The 19,704-nt window shown below is 61.1% G+C and overlaps 1 protein-coding gene across 1 annotated transcript in view; it reads right to left on the bottom strand.

The window, feature by feature from the left end:
* The window catches only part of CACNA1B (calcium voltage-gated channel subunit alpha1 B), a 148,231-nt gene that overhangs the window by 28,553 nt on the left and 99,974 nt on the right, over positions 1–19,704 (bottom strand). Inside the window, exons 22-32 of the mRNA XM_039858818.1 lie at positions 17,362–17,491; positions 17,217–17,276; positions 16,156–16,262; positions 13,721–13,817; positions 12,383–12,543; positions 10,008–10,145; positions 8,506–8,707; positions 8,103–8,267; positions 7,842–7,952; positions 7,394–7,477; positions 1,232–1,237 (exon numbers count right to left, since the gene is read on the bottom strand). Coding sequence (XP_039714752.1) covers positions 1,232–1,237; positions 7,394–7,477; positions 7,842–7,952; positions 8,103–8,267; positions 8,506–8,707; positions 10,008–10,145; positions 12,383–12,543; positions 13,721–13,817; positions 16,156–16,262; positions 17,217–17,276; positions 17,362–17,491 — 1,261 coding nt within the window. The remainder of the gene's footprint in view (positions 1–1,231; positions 1,238–7,393; positions 7,478–7,841; positions 7,953–8,102; positions 8,268–8,505; positions 8,708–10,007; positions 10,146–12,382; positions 12,544–13,720; positions 13,818–16,155; positions 16,263–17,216; positions 17,277–17,361; positions 17,492–19,704) is intronic.

The following is a 19,704-nucleotide window of genomic DNA, read 5'->3' as shown; positions in this document are numbered from 1 at the left end:
GAGTCCCTGGCTTCTGCAGCACCTCCTTGTTGTATGGCCTCTGAGTCAGGAAAGGTGTGTCACCACACCCCCAAATTGGGAGGGCACCCTGGTCACTAGCTCCTAGACAGGTGGACATCATGTCCAGGTTTAGGTCCCTCACGAAAAGGGACTTAAAAGCGCACTGAGCCTGTGAAACACGGTCCCACGGAGGTGGTTGGCTGACCCCAGAAAGACCAGTGTCTCCTGCATCCAAGCACATCGCTGCATCTGGTCAGGGCCATAGCAAAGGGGAGGCCTCCTCAGACCGGTCACCCACTGGGGTGAGGTCCAGCCACGCGTGGAGCGCAGCGCCGTCCTTGCCGCGGGGCTGAGGATGAAGGAAAGAAAACTACACGCCCACCTGCAGGCCCACGCACGGCCACCAGGGGGCGGCGCGCTGGGACAGGGCATGCACGCGGTCCTGGGAGCGCGCGCCCAGCAGCGGGCAGAGGCACACGCGTCAGGCTGTGCAGCATCAAATGCCATTCCCTTGAAAACTGAGGTTGTCTGCTCCAGCCATGACGCGTCCTCTCCAACGCCCACCTTCTGCAGCAGGGTCTCAAGTGCTGGCTACTCTACGTGACTCGCCAGGCACAGCCTTGAGTCAGTTGGCTCCCGACAGCTTCACTCTCAGATGCCCCTGGAGACCTGGGAGGTGGCCCCGGCTCCTGCCACCTGCACCCCACGCAAGCATGCCGACCCAGGGGCCCTGAACCAGCACTGGCCAGACGAGGAAGCCCGGGGCTCCCCTGTCCCCTGGGCGGGCCCCTCTGTCCATGCTGGTGCTGCTGAATCGTGCACAGGGTCTCCAGGAGGGACACGCTAGGGGACAGTGGGGGCCAACTCCTGTGTCTGCTGGCAACATGGGGACAGGGCAGAAGGGAGAGGGCTGTGCGGCAGAAACCGTGGACTCCACAGGGACCAGGTCCGAAATCCCGCCCTGCAACACCCCAAATTCTGAGCCAGCTCCAACAGGAAGAGCTGCCAAGGCATCTGCCTGCCTCCCGCTCAGAAGCCCACCCCTCTCCCCGCCCAAGGGCCGGCCGCAGTCAGTGGTCGCAGAGAGGGCCCCCAGAAGCCCCTGGGGATGGTGCCCAAGGCCAGAGGGGCTGGTGCAGCTGGCCCGATGCGGGGGCAGCAGCGAGGGCTCGCAGGGGCAGGGCGGATGGCGAAGCGAGGGCTGAGAACCATTCGAAGGCATGAAACCAACCGTTTCCTACGCGTGGCGTTTTCATGGGTGGGTGTGTGCGTGTTATTTACAGATTGGGGTGTTTGGGCAGCAGGCGGCAACATACAGACGCAGACATGGTTTCGCAGGGTATGTTGGTTGGATGGCGTGAGTCAGCAGGTAGGTTAAGGTAAGTCAAGGACAAAAACAGAAAACAAAAGAGAAAATGAGTCATCGACACAAGTAAAAACTCCAACTCTCAATACTCCACTGGAGAATTTGGGGGTTTTGGTAACTGGGCACACTTTGCTTCGAATGCGTTGGCACGCCCTCGGACCCGGCACGGCATGCGGAGCGGCACCTGCCTGCACCGTCCGGCGGAGATGACTCACAGACCCTTGTTTTTGTTTCCAGGCAAAGGGGTCAATGTCAGTGTCACCGCAGCCTGGAGGGCTCTCTCCAGGACCCTGCTCAGGGCTGCTGCTCAGTTCCGTTCCAACGGAACCCTGGGGTGCGGACTGACACCCAGACTTTTGCCTGAGAAAAAAAAGTGCATTCACAAAGTAGCACATGGCGTGACTGCAAATGGAAGAATGAGACACCACTAACCTGCGGATGGCTCCCTTTCGTCCCCCCACCGCAGGCAGAACAGGGGACACCGAGCCCCAGTTCTGAGCAACAGCCGCCCGGCCGCCCCACTAGCCCTGCTGGGCGTGGGGAGTGGGTGGGGGCTGAAGTGAGGGCTGAAACCACCACATGCTGCCCGCCTCGATGGTCCGGCCATAAGGGACGGACGTCGGCCACTCCAGCCTCTGGCCAGTCACCCCTCTCTGGCAAGGGGGACACCCAGTGTTTGCACCCTACTACCCGGGGCATGACAGTCCCTGAGTTGAGGGGAGGCCCGTGGAGTCCGACGCAGCCAGCCTCCCGCCGAGGGCCCTCTGTACAACAGCCTGTCGGGTGACGCCTCTGAGAAGTGAAATCTGCACATACAAACTGCGCCCCAATGTCCCCAACAGGCCCGCTCCGCCCACACTCCCCCGTCACAGTTCGCGGTAATCCAGGTTTCTACGTGCTCAGAGCAAACAGGTGCCATTCCTGCCTCATCGTCACACCCATCTGCAGCTCAACCTTTACGTGATACCCGGAATCTGCAGCTCGTCACCCAGCCCCTCTGCCTGGCTCACTGCACCTACTTCCCCACAGGCCGAGACCCAGCGGTCAGCCCCACAAGTGTACTCCTGAGGCCTCCCAGCCCAGGGCGCAGTCCCAGCCGGTGACTCCCCAGGCCGCTGTCCCCAGGAGCTTCAACCAGTGGCATCTGCTGAGGACCCCTAGCCACTTAGTGGGGAGGCTAGGGCTCAGGGCACCCAACCGGATGGCATCTGCCTCCAGACGCCTCCCTCCCTGCTCACTTCGTCACTCCCCAGCAGTCCTGGGTCACTTACCAAATGGCAGCTTGTGCTGAACTTCTGTCTCAGTCTGTTTCTGGGAAAAATGCTAACACAACCTGAAACGGTCAAGCTGCTTCTGCCTGTGCCCGGCACTATGCTCCTGGAAGCCAGATCGTGTCACTCCTTGTCACAAAACCCTCTGAACCCTGCTCTCTCACTCAGCAAAAAAGCCAAGTGCACTCTGACTGCAAGGCCGTCCCTGCCCTCAGCCGCTCCGCCTTCCTGTTCCCTGCTGTCCCAGCTGGGTGCCCACCCAGCCCTACCCAGGCTCCAGGCCTCTGAATGTCACTCCCCAGTCCCTCCCCATGGCTTCCCCACAAGCCCAGACATCTTTACTGGGGACAGTGACACTTGTCTGGACCCACCATGAAAGCCCCGCCCTGCCACGCCCCTCCCTGCCTGGCCTTGTCTAGGGCCCTCCTCGGTCTGCAGAGGCCAACCCTTTGTCCTGGGGCCTCGGGATGACATTCAGCGAGCCACAGGGTCGGTATTTTTAAATGTGATACAAATATTGTCTCCCTGTTCATGGACAGGCCTTCTTTTCATAAACAGAAACTCTTAATTTTATAGAATTTTTTTCAGTTATGGCTGGTGCTTTACATATTTTGCTTAAGCCAGTCCCTGTCCCAAGGTCTTCATCTCCTATGATTTCCTCTGAGTTTCAAAGTTTTGCCTCTCTTTACGCCTTCCCACGCGTTTGACATAGATTTGTTAGTAAGTGGTGTGAGCCGAGACCGTGTCCCTGTCCGTACCTCCCCCGGCCCCGCCTGCTAAGCGCAGTGCGGCGGTCAGTCTGCAGGGTGACAGCCTCGCAGTGGGTCACATCACCACAGGACCAGCCTGCGTCCCACAGCGCCCAGCAGCACCTTCTTCTCAAGTATCTCAACTGTTTGCGGCCTCTGCTCCTTCTTATAAACTCCAGCAGTAATTTATAATAAGTTCTTAAACAGAAACAAAATCATTGGCATCTTTCCTGAAATTGCACGAATCTACAGGTCAGTTGGGGAAAGTGCCATCTCCCGGACACGGACCTACGGGCCCGACCACCGTGAGAAAGAGCTCCATCTATGCAAACGGTCCTCCGGGTCTTCTGGGAAACTGCCGCGGTTCCCGTGCCCACCTGGCACACACCCTTCGTTACTGTCGCCAGGGCTGCTGGTGTCAGGGAACGCAACCGACTCGCTCGGGTGAGCTCACACTCAGCACCCTTGCCGGACGCTCTCATTGGCGTCAGGTGGTCCCAGATCCCCTCCCCAGATCGTGGTGTTCTCTGAATACCGGCGGTGCCGCCTGCGCCTGCCCTGACTCTCAGCCGCTTTGCCGCTGTTCCTCGTCTACCTGCTCAGCAAGCATTCACGGACCCTGCCGAAGGCCACGCACACCCTCAGCACGGGGATGTGGCCGCAGACAGAACAGGCAGAACCGCCATCCCCACAGAGCAGACTCCAGCTTACTGACCTGACCAGGGCCCAAAGTTCAACGCCGAAAAGAATACTGGCTACAGGTGTCACTGGCCTTTCTCATTGTTGAAGGATGTTCTTTCCAAATTGCACCTTTATATGTGATGTTCGCAGAGGACGTTTTGGGTAAATGCTCTTTGAGTTAACAATTTCTAGATTGTGAATACTTTTTATCATGAATAAAATCTGAATCTGAGTGTCTTCTCTGCAGCCACGACAGGATCACATTACTGGGGTCCTTGGATCTGCTGAGGTGCATTATGGTGACGGACTTTCTGATCGGGACCCCGCCTCCTCGGCCTGACCCTGCCCTGTCCTCCCAGTGACTGTCGGACTTGGTCGGCATGCATGCCGTGGACAACTCTGCGTCTGTGTTAACGAGCGAGCTTTTGGTTTTCTTTCTTGCACTCTATACTTTTACACATTCAAGTGTCGAGGCTGCACCGGTCCCGTACAAACGGAGCGCTCCCTGTTCTCCGCGCTCGGGCCGGGAGAGCTCCCTTCCATTCCCGGGGACGCCTAACGTGCAGAAGTGCTATGGCCCAGGGCTGCCAGCCAGGACACAGCCCTTGAGAGACGCGTTTGTCGTTGTGCTGCCTCCCGCAGGCTTCTTTGGGGTTTGCACAGAACACCCTCAGAACACCACTGCGACCCACTTATCGAGCGAGGCGACGCCACCGGGTTTGAGCGTTTCAGAGCAGGGCGCCCACGCGCAGTGTCACCCGTGCCAGGGGTGTCTGCGGTGTGGGGAGATACTGGGCAGGGTCCCTGCAAAGTTCCCATGGAGAAGCCCTCGCACGCTTAAGATTCCAGAGCCAGGCCATGTCACTGGCAGAGACTGTGTCTGACCATGATGCCGCGTGCCTCTGGCACCGGAGCTTCTCACGACTGTCTGTGCCACCCGCAGCCCAGCGCACAGCGGGAGTGCCACGCCTAGGAACAAACCTAAACACGTCCCCAGGGCAAGTCACACATCAGGTGGCCCAGGCCCCGTGCCTGTCACTCTTGCACCAGACTCTCCCTCAGCTCCCCTACCTTGTGCACCAAGGGACAGTCACTCGAACCTGGAGGAACCACCCAAGTCTGGCTGAGGGGCGGGCTGGCCGGCACGCTGGTGCTGGCCTCAAGCAGACCCCCTGCGGACAGCCTGAGCTGGTTTGAGGTGGAGTCTGGGCGCTGTGCCTGAGCAGCCAGTGTGTCACCCTCACCACGAAGAAGCTGACCATCGTCAGGGGACGTGGTCTCCAGCCAGGGCTAAAGCAAGGTCGGGCCTCTGGAAGGAGCAGGGTTTGGGGACCAGGCATTAAGTGTAGGTCTCGGCATAACACAGCTTTAACTTCCCCCAGAGGGCACCCCAAATGCAGGGGCACTGAGGGTCTAACATCACGGCCGGCCGCGGTGTTCGCAGTCTAGGCCGTGAGGGCTGAGACCAAGGCCAGGCCCCGCTCAGCACAGCTGAACCAGCCACGGCCTCTGCGGAACATGCGGTGGGCCATGCGGGGAGGTCACCGCCAGGTCTCTGCACTGGGTGACACGCTGTCCACGTGAGACCCTGCACTGGGAATGGCCGTGTCCTGTGCCAGCTGGGACGGTAGCAGCACGGCAGAGGTCACCAACACGGGTCCCAGGACCCTGTCCTACTGCAAGCACAGGCTATGCGGAGGGGCTGGGACCCCTCACAGCCCCTCCCCACCGCCCAGGAGGGGCCGGCCTGCCAGGGGTTGAAGCAGCCTCAGAGCCCCAGGCAGAAGGCTGCTTGGCCAGTCCCCAGGTGGGGTGCTGCCCTCAGTATGAAGTGACGGCTGACAAATGGTCCCGGGTACCTGGCCAGCGAATCGCTGGGACCCAGCAAGTGGGTGGGAGTGGCGTCCCTCCTGCTGTCACTGTGGTGACTCCAGGGCCCCACAGGTGGGTGTGGCGAATCTGAGGTCCCGGTGCAAAGGGCAGGACCACTTCCTGTGTGCGACACCAGGCCATGGTGGCCGTCACTCTGGGCTGTGCCACGCCAGCGGGCGCGGGCAGCTGAGTGCCGGGAGCAGTCTCTGGGGTTGGGGCGCCATCCTGGGCGCTCCAGTGAATAGGCTTGACTGTGACTGGACCATGTGGCAGCCTGAGCCACACGAGGGCACAGCCAGCAGGGAATGGGCCACGTCAGATGAAGGTTTGGTCACCTCACCATACCAGCCACCAGAGAAACCAAAGGCCGGCCGCAGGTCAGGGGCCACCTAAGGGGTGGAGGAGGGACAGGCGACACATAGCCGGGCCGGACCAATTGGCCCTGGGAGCACCGTCGCCGACGTGGTGACGGACACCGCCACGCTGTGCGGGGAGGGAGCCTGCAGCAGGGTGCGGGCAGAGCACGGCAGGGCCAGAGCACCACAGCACACGCCCCGCACGCCTGGGGCAGCACGGGTGTCCCCTCAACCCCACAGCCCAGGCTGCCCTCGGGGTGCACCGGGGGGCTGAGAACCGACACCCCCAGGTGCAGCCCTGAGCTGAGCACACCTGGGTACAGGATAAAAGCCGCCATCTCTGAGGCGTGACCTGCCTGGTCCCAGAGTCCCCTGGGTGACAAACTCACCCCGCACTCACTCAACATGCATCATTTCTGTCCTTCCTTCTGCCTTATCCAATCTCCCCAAACCTCTCTACTGGTTTTGCCGGCAGCACTTCCTGAGGAATCACTTTGGCAGGAGCCCCCGCCCCAGCGTCTGCCCCCCCAAGATAAGCAGCAAATGCTCTGCGGTTCTCCCGCAAGGCAGCGTCGCAGCGAGAGGGCCTCGCTTCACAGTCGGGTCCCCCACAGCCGCAGAAACAAGCTTGTGTCGGGCACTCGGCCAGCGTTTGCACGCGATCCGTGCATGTCTGATAGGAATGAGCATCTCTAGCGTCACATAAAGCAGACCTCGCATTTTAAGTATTCTACATCCTTATTGGTTTAGTTTCTACATTTCTGATGCCAAGTCGTTAAACACATATGTATTAGAAAAATAAAATTTAAAAGATTCTTGTCTCAGTCGGTTCTTACCATCAGCTTCCAGGTGATTCCCAGGCTATCAGCTTAAGAGAATTTTGGGGAACCATTTTCTTATCCAAGTAAAAGCATTTGCTGAGACAACAGCCAGTCCCCAAAGTCCATGTCTGAAGAGGGGCCTCTACCCATCCAGGCTCCGGGGGAACCCCTGTCCCAGAGGAGGGGTGACCCAGGCGCAGCCTGGAGCAGCAGAGAGGGCTCCCTCTATGAGGAAAATACTTTGGGGCCCTGGAGGGGAGCAGAAAATGCTACTTACCGCAATTTCTGTCACTAAAATATCAGTAATACTTCCCAGCACAGTGACAAAGTCAAACACATTCCAGGCATCTCTGAAGTAGTTCTACAGGAAGAGAAAGGCAGTCAGGGCAGCAGCGGGCGGGGCTCTGCCGGGGAAGGGGTGGTCCCTGACCACGAACAGGGAGAGGAGACAGATGGGCCGCCCCAGCAGGGACTCACAGGCCAGTGCAGTCAGATACCCCTGGCCCGGGCAGTGGAGAACAGAGAGCCATGTGCCCAGGGAGGAGGGACCTGCCTCCACGGCCTCAGGAGCTGGCTGGGGGCAGAGCTCAGGGCAGCAGGGCCCCTGCAGCGTCATGTGTGCTCTGGGGTCGGGGAGGTCCCTGCTCTAAACCAGGAGCCCAGGTCCCACCGGCACTAAGGGGAGCGGGAAGGTGACCCCGAAGGGTGGGGGGCCAGGCACGTACCAGCACCCCGAACGCAATGATCTTCAGCAGGCACTCCATAGAGAACACGGAGGTGAAGGCCACGTTCAGGCCCTTCAGCAGCAGCTCGTACTCGTAGGGTGCGCCGTAGAACTGTGGGGGACGATCCCACCAGGGGGCCGCCGGGCCGCCATCAGAGCCCGCCCAGGCCAAGGGCATGCCTTCCCACTGCCCAGGCCTCCCGGGGCCTCCCCCTTTGCAGCCCACAGACACCCAGGCCCACATGCCCCAGGGCCCACGCACCTTCATCATCAGCACCAGCGTGTTGAGGGCGATCATGGCCATGATGAAGTACTCGAAGGGCGGAGACACCACGAACGTCCACGTCTTGTACTGCAGTGACTGCTTGTCCCGCGGCATGTGCCGCGTCAGGGGTTTGGCGCTAATGGCGAAGTCGATGCAAGCCCTCTGCCCGGGAGGGAAGGTGCGAGGGCTCAGGCCGCCCTGCCCCGCCCCCCCGCCCTCCCCTCCTGGCAGCCCACCAAGCAGTCTCTCCCCGCCCCAGCACAGGCCCACCGTGCTGGCCAGGGGCTACCTGGCCGCGAGTGACCACCCACCTTGTGCTTCAGGAGGCTAGGGAAGGCCTGCCCGCACCGCCCACGGGGAGCCCCGCACGTGTGCCCCGGGCAGGAGGAGAGCCGCCTACCTCGTTTTTCTCCAGGCTACATTCTGACATCACCTTGTCCCCCTGCTCCTGGAAGGTGATGATGATCAAGGCCACGAAGATGTTGACAAAGAAGAAGGGGAAGACCACGAAGTAGACCACGTAGAAGATGGACAGCTCCATGCGGTACCCAGGGCTTGGGCCCTGCTCCTCGTACGTGGCATCCACCGAGTGTTTCAGCACCCTGGGCCACAGCAGATGCCAAGCGTCAGGGGACCCACGAGGACACGGCCCTGACAGAGTCATACCTGCATCACAGGTGAGGCTTCCGCACCTGAGCCCAGGGATGGCTCTGCCACACTGGGGCCCACGCTTATTCCATGGGTCAGCCATCTCTCCTGGAGGTGGGCCACCTTCCCTACATGGCTGTAGCGGGGCTGCCCCTGGGCGGCCTCAGGCGTCTGAGGTCCTATCCCCAGAGGGGAGGTGGGGTGGGCCCAGCAGTTCCATCTTGGCCACTTACTCCCAGCTCATCTGCTCACACTGAGCTCACCCGCTCACACTCAGCTCACTCCCAGCTCACGCAGCTCACCCGCTCACACAGCTCACCCACTCACACCTAGCTCACTCTCTGCTCACTCTAAGCTCACACTCAGCTCACACCCAACTAAGTCCCAGTTTTCACCCTCTCTTACCTCACTCCCAGCTCACCTGCTCATACCCAGATCACCGCTCACATCCAGCTAGTCCTAGCTCGGCTCACTCAGAGCTCACCAGCTCACACTGAGCTCACATCAGACTCACCCGCTCACTCTGTGCTCACCTAGTTCCTCCAAGCTCACCTCAGCTCATGCCAGCTCACATGCTCTTTCCTCTGGCTCACCTCAGCCAAAACCGTTCACACTGAACTCATAAATGCTCTTGGCTCATTTCCTCTCACCAGGTCTGCCTTGCTCAGTCTAAGCTCACATCCACTCAGAGCCAGCTCACTCTGACCTGAAAGCTCACCAAGCTCGCCCAGCTCACTTCAAAGCTCACGCCCTCCTAGTTCATTCCCCAGCTCACCTGCTCCACACTGAAAGCTCACCCCAATCTCACATTCAGCTCACACCCACTCACACCTAACTCACCTGCTCATAGTCAGCGCACTTCCCAGCTCATCCACTCACTCTCAGCTCACACTCAACTCATTCCCAGCTCACCTGATTCCTCTCAGCTCACACAACTCAGGCCCTGTTAATGTGCCCACACACTCACCTCACTCTTAGCTCACGTCCACTCACACTCAGCCCCAGAGGAAGCCCCTGCCGTCCAGGGTGGCGGTGACACAGACACCCGCTCTGGCTGCCTTAGCGGAGTCCGGTGGGCCAGCACGATGTCAGAGCCCACCTCCCTCTGGCCTCCAGCCACTCAGAGAACATCTTCGGGATCTCCAGTCCCAGCCCCTTCTCCGCCACCCGCTCAGACGCAGGGCAGCGTTTCCTGGACAGGTCCGAGAGTCCACCCCCTGGGCCGGCCTGAGGCGAGGACCTGCCGGGACTCACATGGGCCACCCTTCACCCGTGGACACGGTGAAGAGTGTCAGCAGTGCCCAGAGCACGTTGTCGTAGTGGAAGTCGTACTTCTTCCACTGCCGAGGCTGGGCCTCCACTTCCTCCTTCTCATAGTCCAGATACTGGCCCCTGGGGGTGAGACACGAGAGGCCAGAGGTCAAAGACGGCAGATCCAAACACATCTGTGGTCAGACGGCCTTTGGAAGGTGCTGTCCGCTCGGGAGGAAGCACAGGCTCTTCAGGCAGTGGTGCCGGGACAGCTGGGTGTCCACTGGTAAAGGATGAAGTGGGACCCGACCTCACTCCACACACAAAAATGACATCAGTGGATCAAAAGTAGGAGCTGAAACCTTAATGCTCAGAAGAAAACACAGGGGCCTCAGATTTGGGAATGGGTTCTTAGAAATGACACCAATATCATGAGCAACAAAAAAAACCATAAATTAGACTTGATCAAAATCTAAAATTTTTGTGCTTCAAAGGACATCATCAGCACAGAATGGGACAAAATATTTAAAAATCATCAACCTGTTAAAGGACTTGTTCTAGAATATATAAAGAACTATTACAATCAATTATTAAAAAAAACCAAACACTTCATTTAAAAATGGGCAAAGGCCCTGAATAGACGTTTCTCCAAAGAAGCCACAAAAAGGCCGAATGGCACACGAAGCGATGCTCGACATCAACAGAAAGATGCCGGTCGAGCCACAGTGAGAGACCATTTTGCACCCACTAGGATGGATATAATTTAATCTTTAAAAAGGAATATGACAAACGTTGGCAAAGATGTGGAGAAAGCAGAGCTCTCGCATACAAGGGTGGGAGTGTGAACCCGCTTAGCGGCTTGGAAGACAGTCTAGCAACCCCTGACACTCGAACAGAGCCGCCACGCAGCCCGTCAGCGCCACTGGCAGGTACCTGCTCCAGAGGAATGAGGACCTCTGTCCGCACAAACACGTGGCATGCGTTCACAGCAGCAGCATCACAACGGCCAAACGCCTACCCACCGATGAACAAATAAATGAACTGCGGCCTATCTACAGAATGAAACACGCTAGACCATAAAAGGGACGAAGCACCGACACGCGCTCCAGCTTGGACAACCCCAGAAACTGTATGTGGGGCGGGGAAGGGCTCAGACGCCAGCAACCATATCACACGACTGCATTTATATGCAATGCCTGGGGACAGGGGACTCTGTAGGGACACAACATGGCTCACTGGTTGCTCAGGGCTGGAGACGAGGGGGCAGGGGGCGACAGGTGCAGGTGCACGTTTTTTGTTTTGTGTTTTAACTGATGAAAAATGTTCTAGTTGACTGTGGTGATGGCTGCACATAACTTTGAATATACTAGAACCATAGACTCCAATGGGTGAGTCGTATAGCAGTTGAGTTACATATGAATGAGCTATTTTTATGGAAAAATAAAGACCCCTCAGAATGGGCAAAGGGTGGTGTTTCCAAATGCGCGGGGCCAGGCCGTTTGCTGCCCACCCTCACCGCCCCCCACCCCACACACCACGCGAGCCAGTTCCAGGCAGGGCGCAGACCTAAAGGTGGAGGCAAAGGCACACACTCCAGAGGAAAGCGTGAGGGCATGTCCCTGACCGTGGGGTACGGCTTTTTAGCAGGACATGAAGAGTGCTGAGCATAAAACGTATAAACCAAACCATACTTGGTCTCAAACAGACACCTCTGAAAGAGCAGAAAGGCCGCAGCGCGAGAGATGCCCACAACCCCCACATCTGGCAAAGGGTTCCTACTGGGGTTTAAAGAGTCCCACAGACCACCCAGAGAGACGGACAGCCCACACAGGAAAATGGAGAAAGGCGAGACGGACACGTCCCAGGGAGGGACGTCCAAACGGCTGACCCGCCTGGCAGAAGGTCGCCACACAGCTGCATGTCAAACCTCGGAACAAAGCCATGAGGCCGCACCAGAACGGCCAAAAGCAAAGGACAGAGCATGCCGGTGTGAGCGGGGTGTGGACACAGGCAGCCTCATCCGTGCTGGCGGGAGGGTCGTGTCACAGAAGCTGAACATATGCATAGTCCTCCACTGGGTGTGTACACTACACTCAAGCCACATGACCCTCAGTCACCAGGTGGATGAGACGTGGTGGCCCCTGCACACAGACACACCTGGGACCACCGCCCACGTGGCCTCGCTCGGCACAGCGCTCGCACAGTCCACCCTCGTTCCCCCCGGCTCCAGTGGGCGCCTCACCTGTCTGCTTGGTGTGGGGCCGCCCAGCAGTGAACGTGGCCCAGCCACCAGGCACCCCATGACCTCGCGAGTGAGCCCCAACCCCCGGGACTCGCAGAATGGCCCCCCCTGCTGGGAGGCCCCACCACCCGCTCACCGGCAGTCCCGCTCCCGCTCCTTGGACTCGTCCGTGCAGTAGAAGAACTTGCCCTTGAACAGCTGCACGGCGATGACGGCGAAGATGAACATGAAGAGCACGTAGACGACCAGGATGTTGAGCACGTTCCTCAGGGAGTTCACCACGCAGTCGAACACGGCCTGCGGGGGCCACAGCTCAGAGCCCCGCAAAGCCCGCCCTGACCGCAAGGGCGCTCTCCGGCCGCCTCTCAGGCCCCGCTGGTGGGCAGGAGGTGCCGGCACAGGGGGCACCGGTGTCGGGTGGGGCTGATGCAGAGGAAAGGGCTGGGGACAGGGAGAGCCAGTCCTGCTCCCACACCTGGGCCGGCGCCTCCCCCGCCAGGTGACTCTGTCACGTGGCCACCGCCTGCCTCCCTCTCAGCCCCGTCCCGCCCGGAGGCTCCACGTCCCTGTGCTGCCCACCCGGCCCGACCCACTTCTCAGAGCCGCCGAGGAGGGGCCCTGCCCTGCGCGAGTGCAAAACAGCAGGCTCACGCCACCTCCTGAGACGCTGGCAAACGCAGCCGCTGTCCCCTGCTCAGTGTCCATGGTGCCCTCCCCCGACACAGAGGGCCTCGGGCTGCCTCCTGGTCACCTCCCGGCCCGCCCCTTCACCACGGGCCTTAAGCAAACTGTCTGCCGCGATGCACATGGCCGGTCCCCACCGCCTGCATTTCCAAGGGTCCAAAGGGCTGTCCGCACACAGCTGAGCAGGACGGGGGGAGTGGGCACACATGGCCTTTCGCACAGCGCCTCCAGGCTTGGTCACTCCTGGGTGTTCGCGGGGCTCTGGTTTGGGCTCACTCCCCCTTTATCCGGAACCTCGGCCACCCCCGTCCTTCAGGGCCCTGCCCGGTCGCCATGGGTCACCACGCCAAGGAGCCTCTGTCCCTGCATCTCCCCCTCGACTCTCCTTCCGGCGGCCCCTCTCCCTGTACTGCCGCTCTCCGGTCCACCAGGTGCTGCCAGGTTAGGGAGGAGGAGCCCACAACACTGCTGGGATACGGGCCGCATTGCTGAGAGCTCATCCCCACCGCGAGATCCCAGGGAGCCCCGCGTGGGCGCTCACTTCGGCCCCACTCGTCCCTATCACACGCGGGAAACTGCAGCGGGACAGAGCCAGTTACATGTGCACATGCACACACACGCGTACATATAGCAACACACCTACACACGCGCAGCACGAACATGTAACGTGCCCCACACGCCTACACTTGTGCACACACCACACGATGCTCACTCACGTGTGTGCACCCCTTGTGCACAGCCCACGCGCATGCGCCGCCCTGCACCCTGCTCGAGCCCCTCAGGCTCCCACCTTGAGCTTCGGCAGCCGCTTGATGGTCTTGAGCGGCCGCAGGACACGCAGGACCCTCAAGGACTTGATGGTGTTGATGTCTTTCCCTTTGGAGCCTCTAGAAGAGAGAAGCCACACATGCAGAGGCAGGACGCACACCTGTGCTGGTTCCCTGGGGCCTGCGCCACGCCCCTGCATGTTGTCTTGGGCCCCAGGGCAGAGGGCCTAGGAGCACCACAGGCCACTGCGGCTCAGCCTGGGGCCAAGCCCTCAGAAAGCGATGGGGCTGGGCCAGGTCAGCAGCAGCAGGTCGACAAGGAGAGCAGAGCTTCTAGGTGGCAACTACCAGCCACTGCCATCGCTCTGTTCTCTCCGGCGCCCCCCCCGCACCACCACGCCAGCGACCTCCAGCCAGCCAGGGGCCAGCCAGGAAGCCTGCAGGCGCTATGCCTGTGTCCTGGGCCTTCTGGAAGGGCCAGCACATGCCTGGTCCTCCCTGCCTGTCCTCTCTCAGAGGCCCTGACGCCTCCACACGATGTGACACACGGAAAGGGAGGGGAGGGCGGGAGCCAGAGCAGGGAGCCGGGTTAGATGGGTACAGAGGCGACGCCAAGACCGGGTGACAAGCAGACCGAAGGGGAGGGGCGCAGAGCCACAGAGGGACAGGAGGGGCGGACAGGAAGGTGGTGAGCCAAGAGCTCGGTCAAGAACTCAGGCACCAGAAACTGTGAGGCCGGGCATTTGGGACCAGACCAGGGCCCATCACAGAGAAAGCCAAAGTAGACCCAGGTGGCTCCCTGTGGCTGGCAGGGACCCGGGGACTTTCAGACTCTAGGGGCCGGCCCTCCCACCAGCCAGAAGCCAGCGCCAGAGAGGCCATCTGCAGAAGCAGGGCCGTAGCCGCTTGGGGAGACAGTGCCTGAAGACTCAGGCCTTAAGGCCCTGTCCATCTGCCCGGGGGAGCCAGTCCCTGGGGTCCTCCTTAGGCTCCAGCCAAGCTCTGGGGAAAGTGAACTACAAGGCCCAGGCAGCTCCATGGGGAAGGGGTGCTTGCGCCCCTGCCCCCTACACCCTCCGGGACCAGCGGGGGCCTGCGTGCCAGGCTCCGACACCATTAGTACAGGTGAAAAGTCCCAGCCTCCAAATGCTCGCATCTCAACACCAACCCCAAACCAACTGCCTCCAGCTGCCTGCAGGGACCAGCACGGAGGTCCAAGGGACTGAGGCCTGCAGGAGGGACGCAGGAGGGAGGGGACACACGACCACCCCCCAGCAAATGCGGTTACCGGGAGGAGCCTCTGGGCAGCCCTGCTCTGCACACCTGAGGCCCCTTCTTTCCTTGCTCAGAGGCCACCTGGCCACATCGCATCCCTCCCCCACTCTCACTCCCAGTGTCCCTCACTGCTAATGGCTAAGCTGTCACCTCCTCTATGCGGAAAAAGGGGGGTGCTGGGTGCTGCAGGGAGGCAGTCTGGAGAGAGGAGAGAAAAGACGCCTGTTTCTGGACAGCAGATAGTAGGGAAGTGGCACAGGGCCCGTCCCATCCCCCGTCCCGTCCCTCGTGTTCCATCTTCCGTCCCGTCCCCTGTCCCCCGTCCCATTCCCTGTCCCCTGTCCCCAGCCTCCAGCACTCAGTGCCACATCCTGCTCACCGTACCTCCTCACCAAGGGCTAGCCGTGCCCACTCCAGCCCCAGCCCCACAGGGTCCCCAGAGGAGAGGCAGGGACACAGGGCCTGGGGACATGGCTCCCGGCAGCATGCAGCCGGGAAGGTGGAGATGAGTGGAGGTGAGGCATGGTGATGAAACGGCCCTGGGGGCCATCGGTGCCATGATGCGGGGCAGCGCGAGGGGACAGAGGGAAGGCATTACCCCATGAAGCTCCTACCGAGAGTCCAGCAACAGGGAGACAAAGAGAAGAGAGTCAGTGGGGGGGCCGGCACCCTCCCGCGGGCTCAGAGATGGGGATCCCGGCCCCCTGGTACCTGGAGCTTCGGGGCCTCCTTGTCCTTGCACCTCACGCCGCCACTCATCCCTGTGTCCCCCAACCCTGCCCAGGCCCCACACCTGCCTCGCCTCCACCACCACGCAGGGGGAGCCGCTCCAGCCAGCACAAAAGGGCTGAGTGCCGCTCGCTAGGGACCCAGAGAGAATGGCCTGACACCTGAGGGGGGCTGCCCACCAGCACCTGCCAGCTCTGGCCAACCGAGCAGTGCAGCTGAGGTCGGGGCGGGCAGTGTCTAGAAGGGCGTCAAGAGGCAGACCCCAAACAAGCCCGAGGCTTCAGAGCCAGTGCCGTGTCCTGGACAAAAGGCCTTGAGGTCCCCCTGAGCCCGCACGGCCCAGGCCAGCAGACAGGGACGGGGCTACTGACAGCCCGAGGCCAGCGGGGGCCCTGCCCCACCCATCTGAGGTCTGGGGGGCGTGGCCAGTTCCAGAGCAGACGTGGGTACTTACGAGAAGGCAAACGCCACCAGGGCCCCACTGACCACAATGAAGTCCAGAATATTCCACAGGTCCCGGAAGTAGGCCCCGGGGTGCAGCAGCAGCCCCAGATCGATCATCTTCAGGGGAGAAATACACTTTAGGGTGCAGGATATTTTAGAAAAGAGAGGCAGAGCCAAGCCCCAGAGTCAAGGGGTTCGGGGGGAGGGTGCCATTCCAGGTCACACTCTGTGGCCATTGACCCCAGATACCCTTCCACGGTCATGACTGGCTGAGACCCTGCCTGGGCCCACGACCCCCTAGAGCCTGAATGAGGATCCTCCACCACTGGGCTGTAGGGGACACGGCCCTGGGCACGCGTGCTCGGACGGGACCCTGCAGTAGGAGGAAGGGCTGGTGGGCTTCGCAGGGACCTGGTCTGCTACCCCCAGAGCTGTGGCTTCTGGCACCATAATGTCTCTAAACCTCAGCTCCCTCATCTGTAAACTGGGATGACACCTCCCTAGAAGCTCGCAAGGGTGAGAGGAGGCACAGGTGTGGACGCACGCACAAGGCCGCCCCGAGTCACGCGCACGGGTACGCTGAGCCATACTGCAGTCGGAGACACACATGCGTGCACGTCGACCACACGGATGTACCAGCCACTCGGCACGCACTGCCGTGGGCAAGGCCTGTCAGCGCTCAGGGACAGCAAGTGACAGCCACCTCGAGAGGTCGAGTCCTGATCTGCCGCCTGACACCGAGCCCTTCTAAGGGCAGCTTAGATCCCACTGCTATGGTCTGTGGGCTCCGTCCTCCCTGCCCCGTGTCCTCCTCCTCTGCGGGTACCGGACAGTGCTGAGGATGGGCTGAGCCCCATGTTTGCTGGAGGAGAGGGCGAACTCTGCGAGGGCGTGGTAGGGACCGGGGTGGCACTAGGGAGCTGTCCCAAGGCTGGTGTGAAGCTGCGGGGCGTCCCCACACCCTGCTGTGCATGCAAGGCCCACTGCCCGTGCCTCCAGGAAGTCACACCGCCCAGGGGGGCCGCGAGGGAGGGTGAGCAGCATGCAGGCCGTGGGCAGGCAACACCTCACCTTGATCACCATCTCGAAGGTGAAGACACCCGTGAAGATGTAGTCCAAGTATTTCAGGGCCTGAAACCAAAGGGGGCTCCTCTCAGGGCTCGTGGCTGTAGGGTCCCTAGCCCTGTGCCCCGCACAGCTGCCATGCAGCACTCACGTTGTTCCTGGGCGAGTCTGTCCGCACCGGGTCTTCTGCGGCCAGAGCGATGCTGCTGAGGGCGATGACCACAAGGATGACCATCTCGAAGTACCTCATGGTCACGATGTAGTGGCAGCAACGGCGGAGCCTGGGGACACAGTGTGACTCACTCAAGGCCCACGCTGGGCCAGGCTGGTTCCCCCATCCCTCATGAGTCCCTCACGGTTCCCCATGGTCCCTCGCTTGGCTCTCCCTGCAGGAGGCTGAGTTCTAAGTGTCCGAGCTCACAGCCTGGTGGTTGGTGGTGACAGGTTCTCAAGAGGGCGTCCTGGGAAGACTGGGAAGGCTGTAGACGCCCTTCACAGGGACAGTAGACGCCCCTCACAGGGACAGTGGATGCCCCCCACAGGCAGGGACAGCAGACGCCCCCCACAGATAGGGGCAAGAGACGTCCCTCACAGGGACAGCGAACACTCCTCACAGGCAGGGACGGTAGATGCGCCTCACAGGCAGGGACAATAGATGCCCCTCGTGGGGACAGCAGACTCCCTTCACAAGCAGGGACAGTGGAAGCCACCACAGGCAGGGACAGCGGACGCCCCTCACAGGGACAGCTGACACCCCTCGCAGGCAAGGCTGCCCCAGGCTCGCTGGCGCTCACGTCCTGCTGTACACAGCCATGCTCTGCCTGTGTGTGGCCCGTCATGCCTTTGGCAGGCTGACAGGTGTGCAGGGTGGGGGCGGTCACGCAGAGGAGGCTGAGCCCTCGGGAGCCCTGCTGGGTGTCATGCCCTCAGGGCGCACCTGTACTCAGTCGCCTGTCCATTGCACTGCTGTGCCCCAGCACCCTCTGGACCCCAGGGCAGAGCGCTGAGCACGACACCAGCACCCAGCGTGGACACCAACCAGTGGGAGACCTCCCAAGTATCCCAGACACTGACCAATACCCCAACACAGCAGCGGACGTCACCAAGAGGTCAGGACAGGGAGGCAGATGTGGTGACAGGGAGGAGGGGCCGCATACAGGCGTATCGTGTCTTCTGCCCTGCCAGGGAGCGGTGCCTCCTCTGTCCGCCCTGCCCTTGCCAGCTACCTCGACCTCATCCCCCACCAGTACTTCCTGCTCCCACGGACCCCTCCTCCTTGAAGTCTCTCTCATGGTCACGGTCAGGTCCTCATTCCCAACCTGGCCAAATGGCCCCTCGAGGCTGAGCCTCAGGCCCTGTCCACCCAGCCCCCTCCTCAACTACGGGCCGAGCTCCCACCCCTCACCCCTGGCTCCAACACTCTGCACACCCCAGCTCAGCCGGCGCCCCACTGTCCAGCAAACCCCGGGTGAAACCCTGATACCGCCATCCCCCTCTGCATCTCACTGGCCATGGAATCCTGCGCGCTACGCCTCCAAGACGTCTCCCCACTTCACTTCCAAACCTCTCCACTGCTCGACCCCCAGTCACCACCTCTCCCACGAAAACTTCGGCCTGCTCAGTGTCTCCCTGCCTCCAGTCTTCCCAATGAAGGACCCACTAGAGTGCCACCCGACTGTGCCCCCAACCCAACTGCTTACAACCTCCCAAGCATCCCGGGGCCATCTGCATAGTGTCCAGTTCCCCACTCACTCTGTGCCACCACAGGCCGCTCAGTAGGGACCCCTGGGACCACTCTCCTGTACAGGGAGCCGGCCTGGACCCTGTGACCTCCGTCCTGTACAGGGAGCCGGCCTGGACCCTGTGACCTCCGTCCTGTACAGGGAGCCGGCCTGGACCTCTTCATCTAACTGCCCTTTCCTCTTTGGGTCTCGCTGGAATCGCTGGCTTCCTCCAGGAGATGTGCCCTATCTCTCCCACCTGCCCCCAGACACCAAGACCTCCCTCCCCAGCCACCCTGACCCAGCAGGACCTGGGGGGCAGCCAGCCAGTGTGAAAGATGGGACCATGGCTGTCTCCAGCACCACCTCCCTCCCGGGCCCGAGCAGAGTGGAGCAGGGGCCCAATACCTGCTCTCGGTGAAGGAGCAGGCGGAGGGAGGGCGAAGGTAGCGGGCAGTGCAGGGCTGGGTGCAGGGGCTGCGGGGGACGGGAGGCACAGGTGGACTGATGGGTGGATGGTGATGGAGCTGAGGCCATGGGACCTCGCTGTCCCCAGCCCTGGCTCTGGCCACGCTGGCTTTCGGGTGGCCCTACCTTGCCCTGCCCGTCGCTTCGCTCTCCTCTTTCCCACATCTTTGCTCCAATGTCACCTCCGTTGGAGCCAACCTGACCTCTCCCCCTCAAGGTCAGCCCTGGTCATGCTTCCTGAGCACGGCCCATCTTGGGCGTCATCTGCTGCCTGTCCCCAGCAGGTAAGCTGGGTAAGGGCAGGG

The sequence above is a fragment of the Pteropus medius genome, unplaced genomic scaffold (genome assembly GCF_902729225.1).
Source record: "Pteropus medius unplaced genomic scaffold, Ma_sr-lr_union100, whole genome shotgun sequence".
In the NCBI taxonomy this organism is placed as follows: Eukaryota; Metazoa; Chordata; class Mammalia; order Chiroptera; family Pteropodidae; genus Pteropus; species Pteropus medius.
This window is presented reverse-complemented; position numbering and strand designations above follow the sequence as displayed.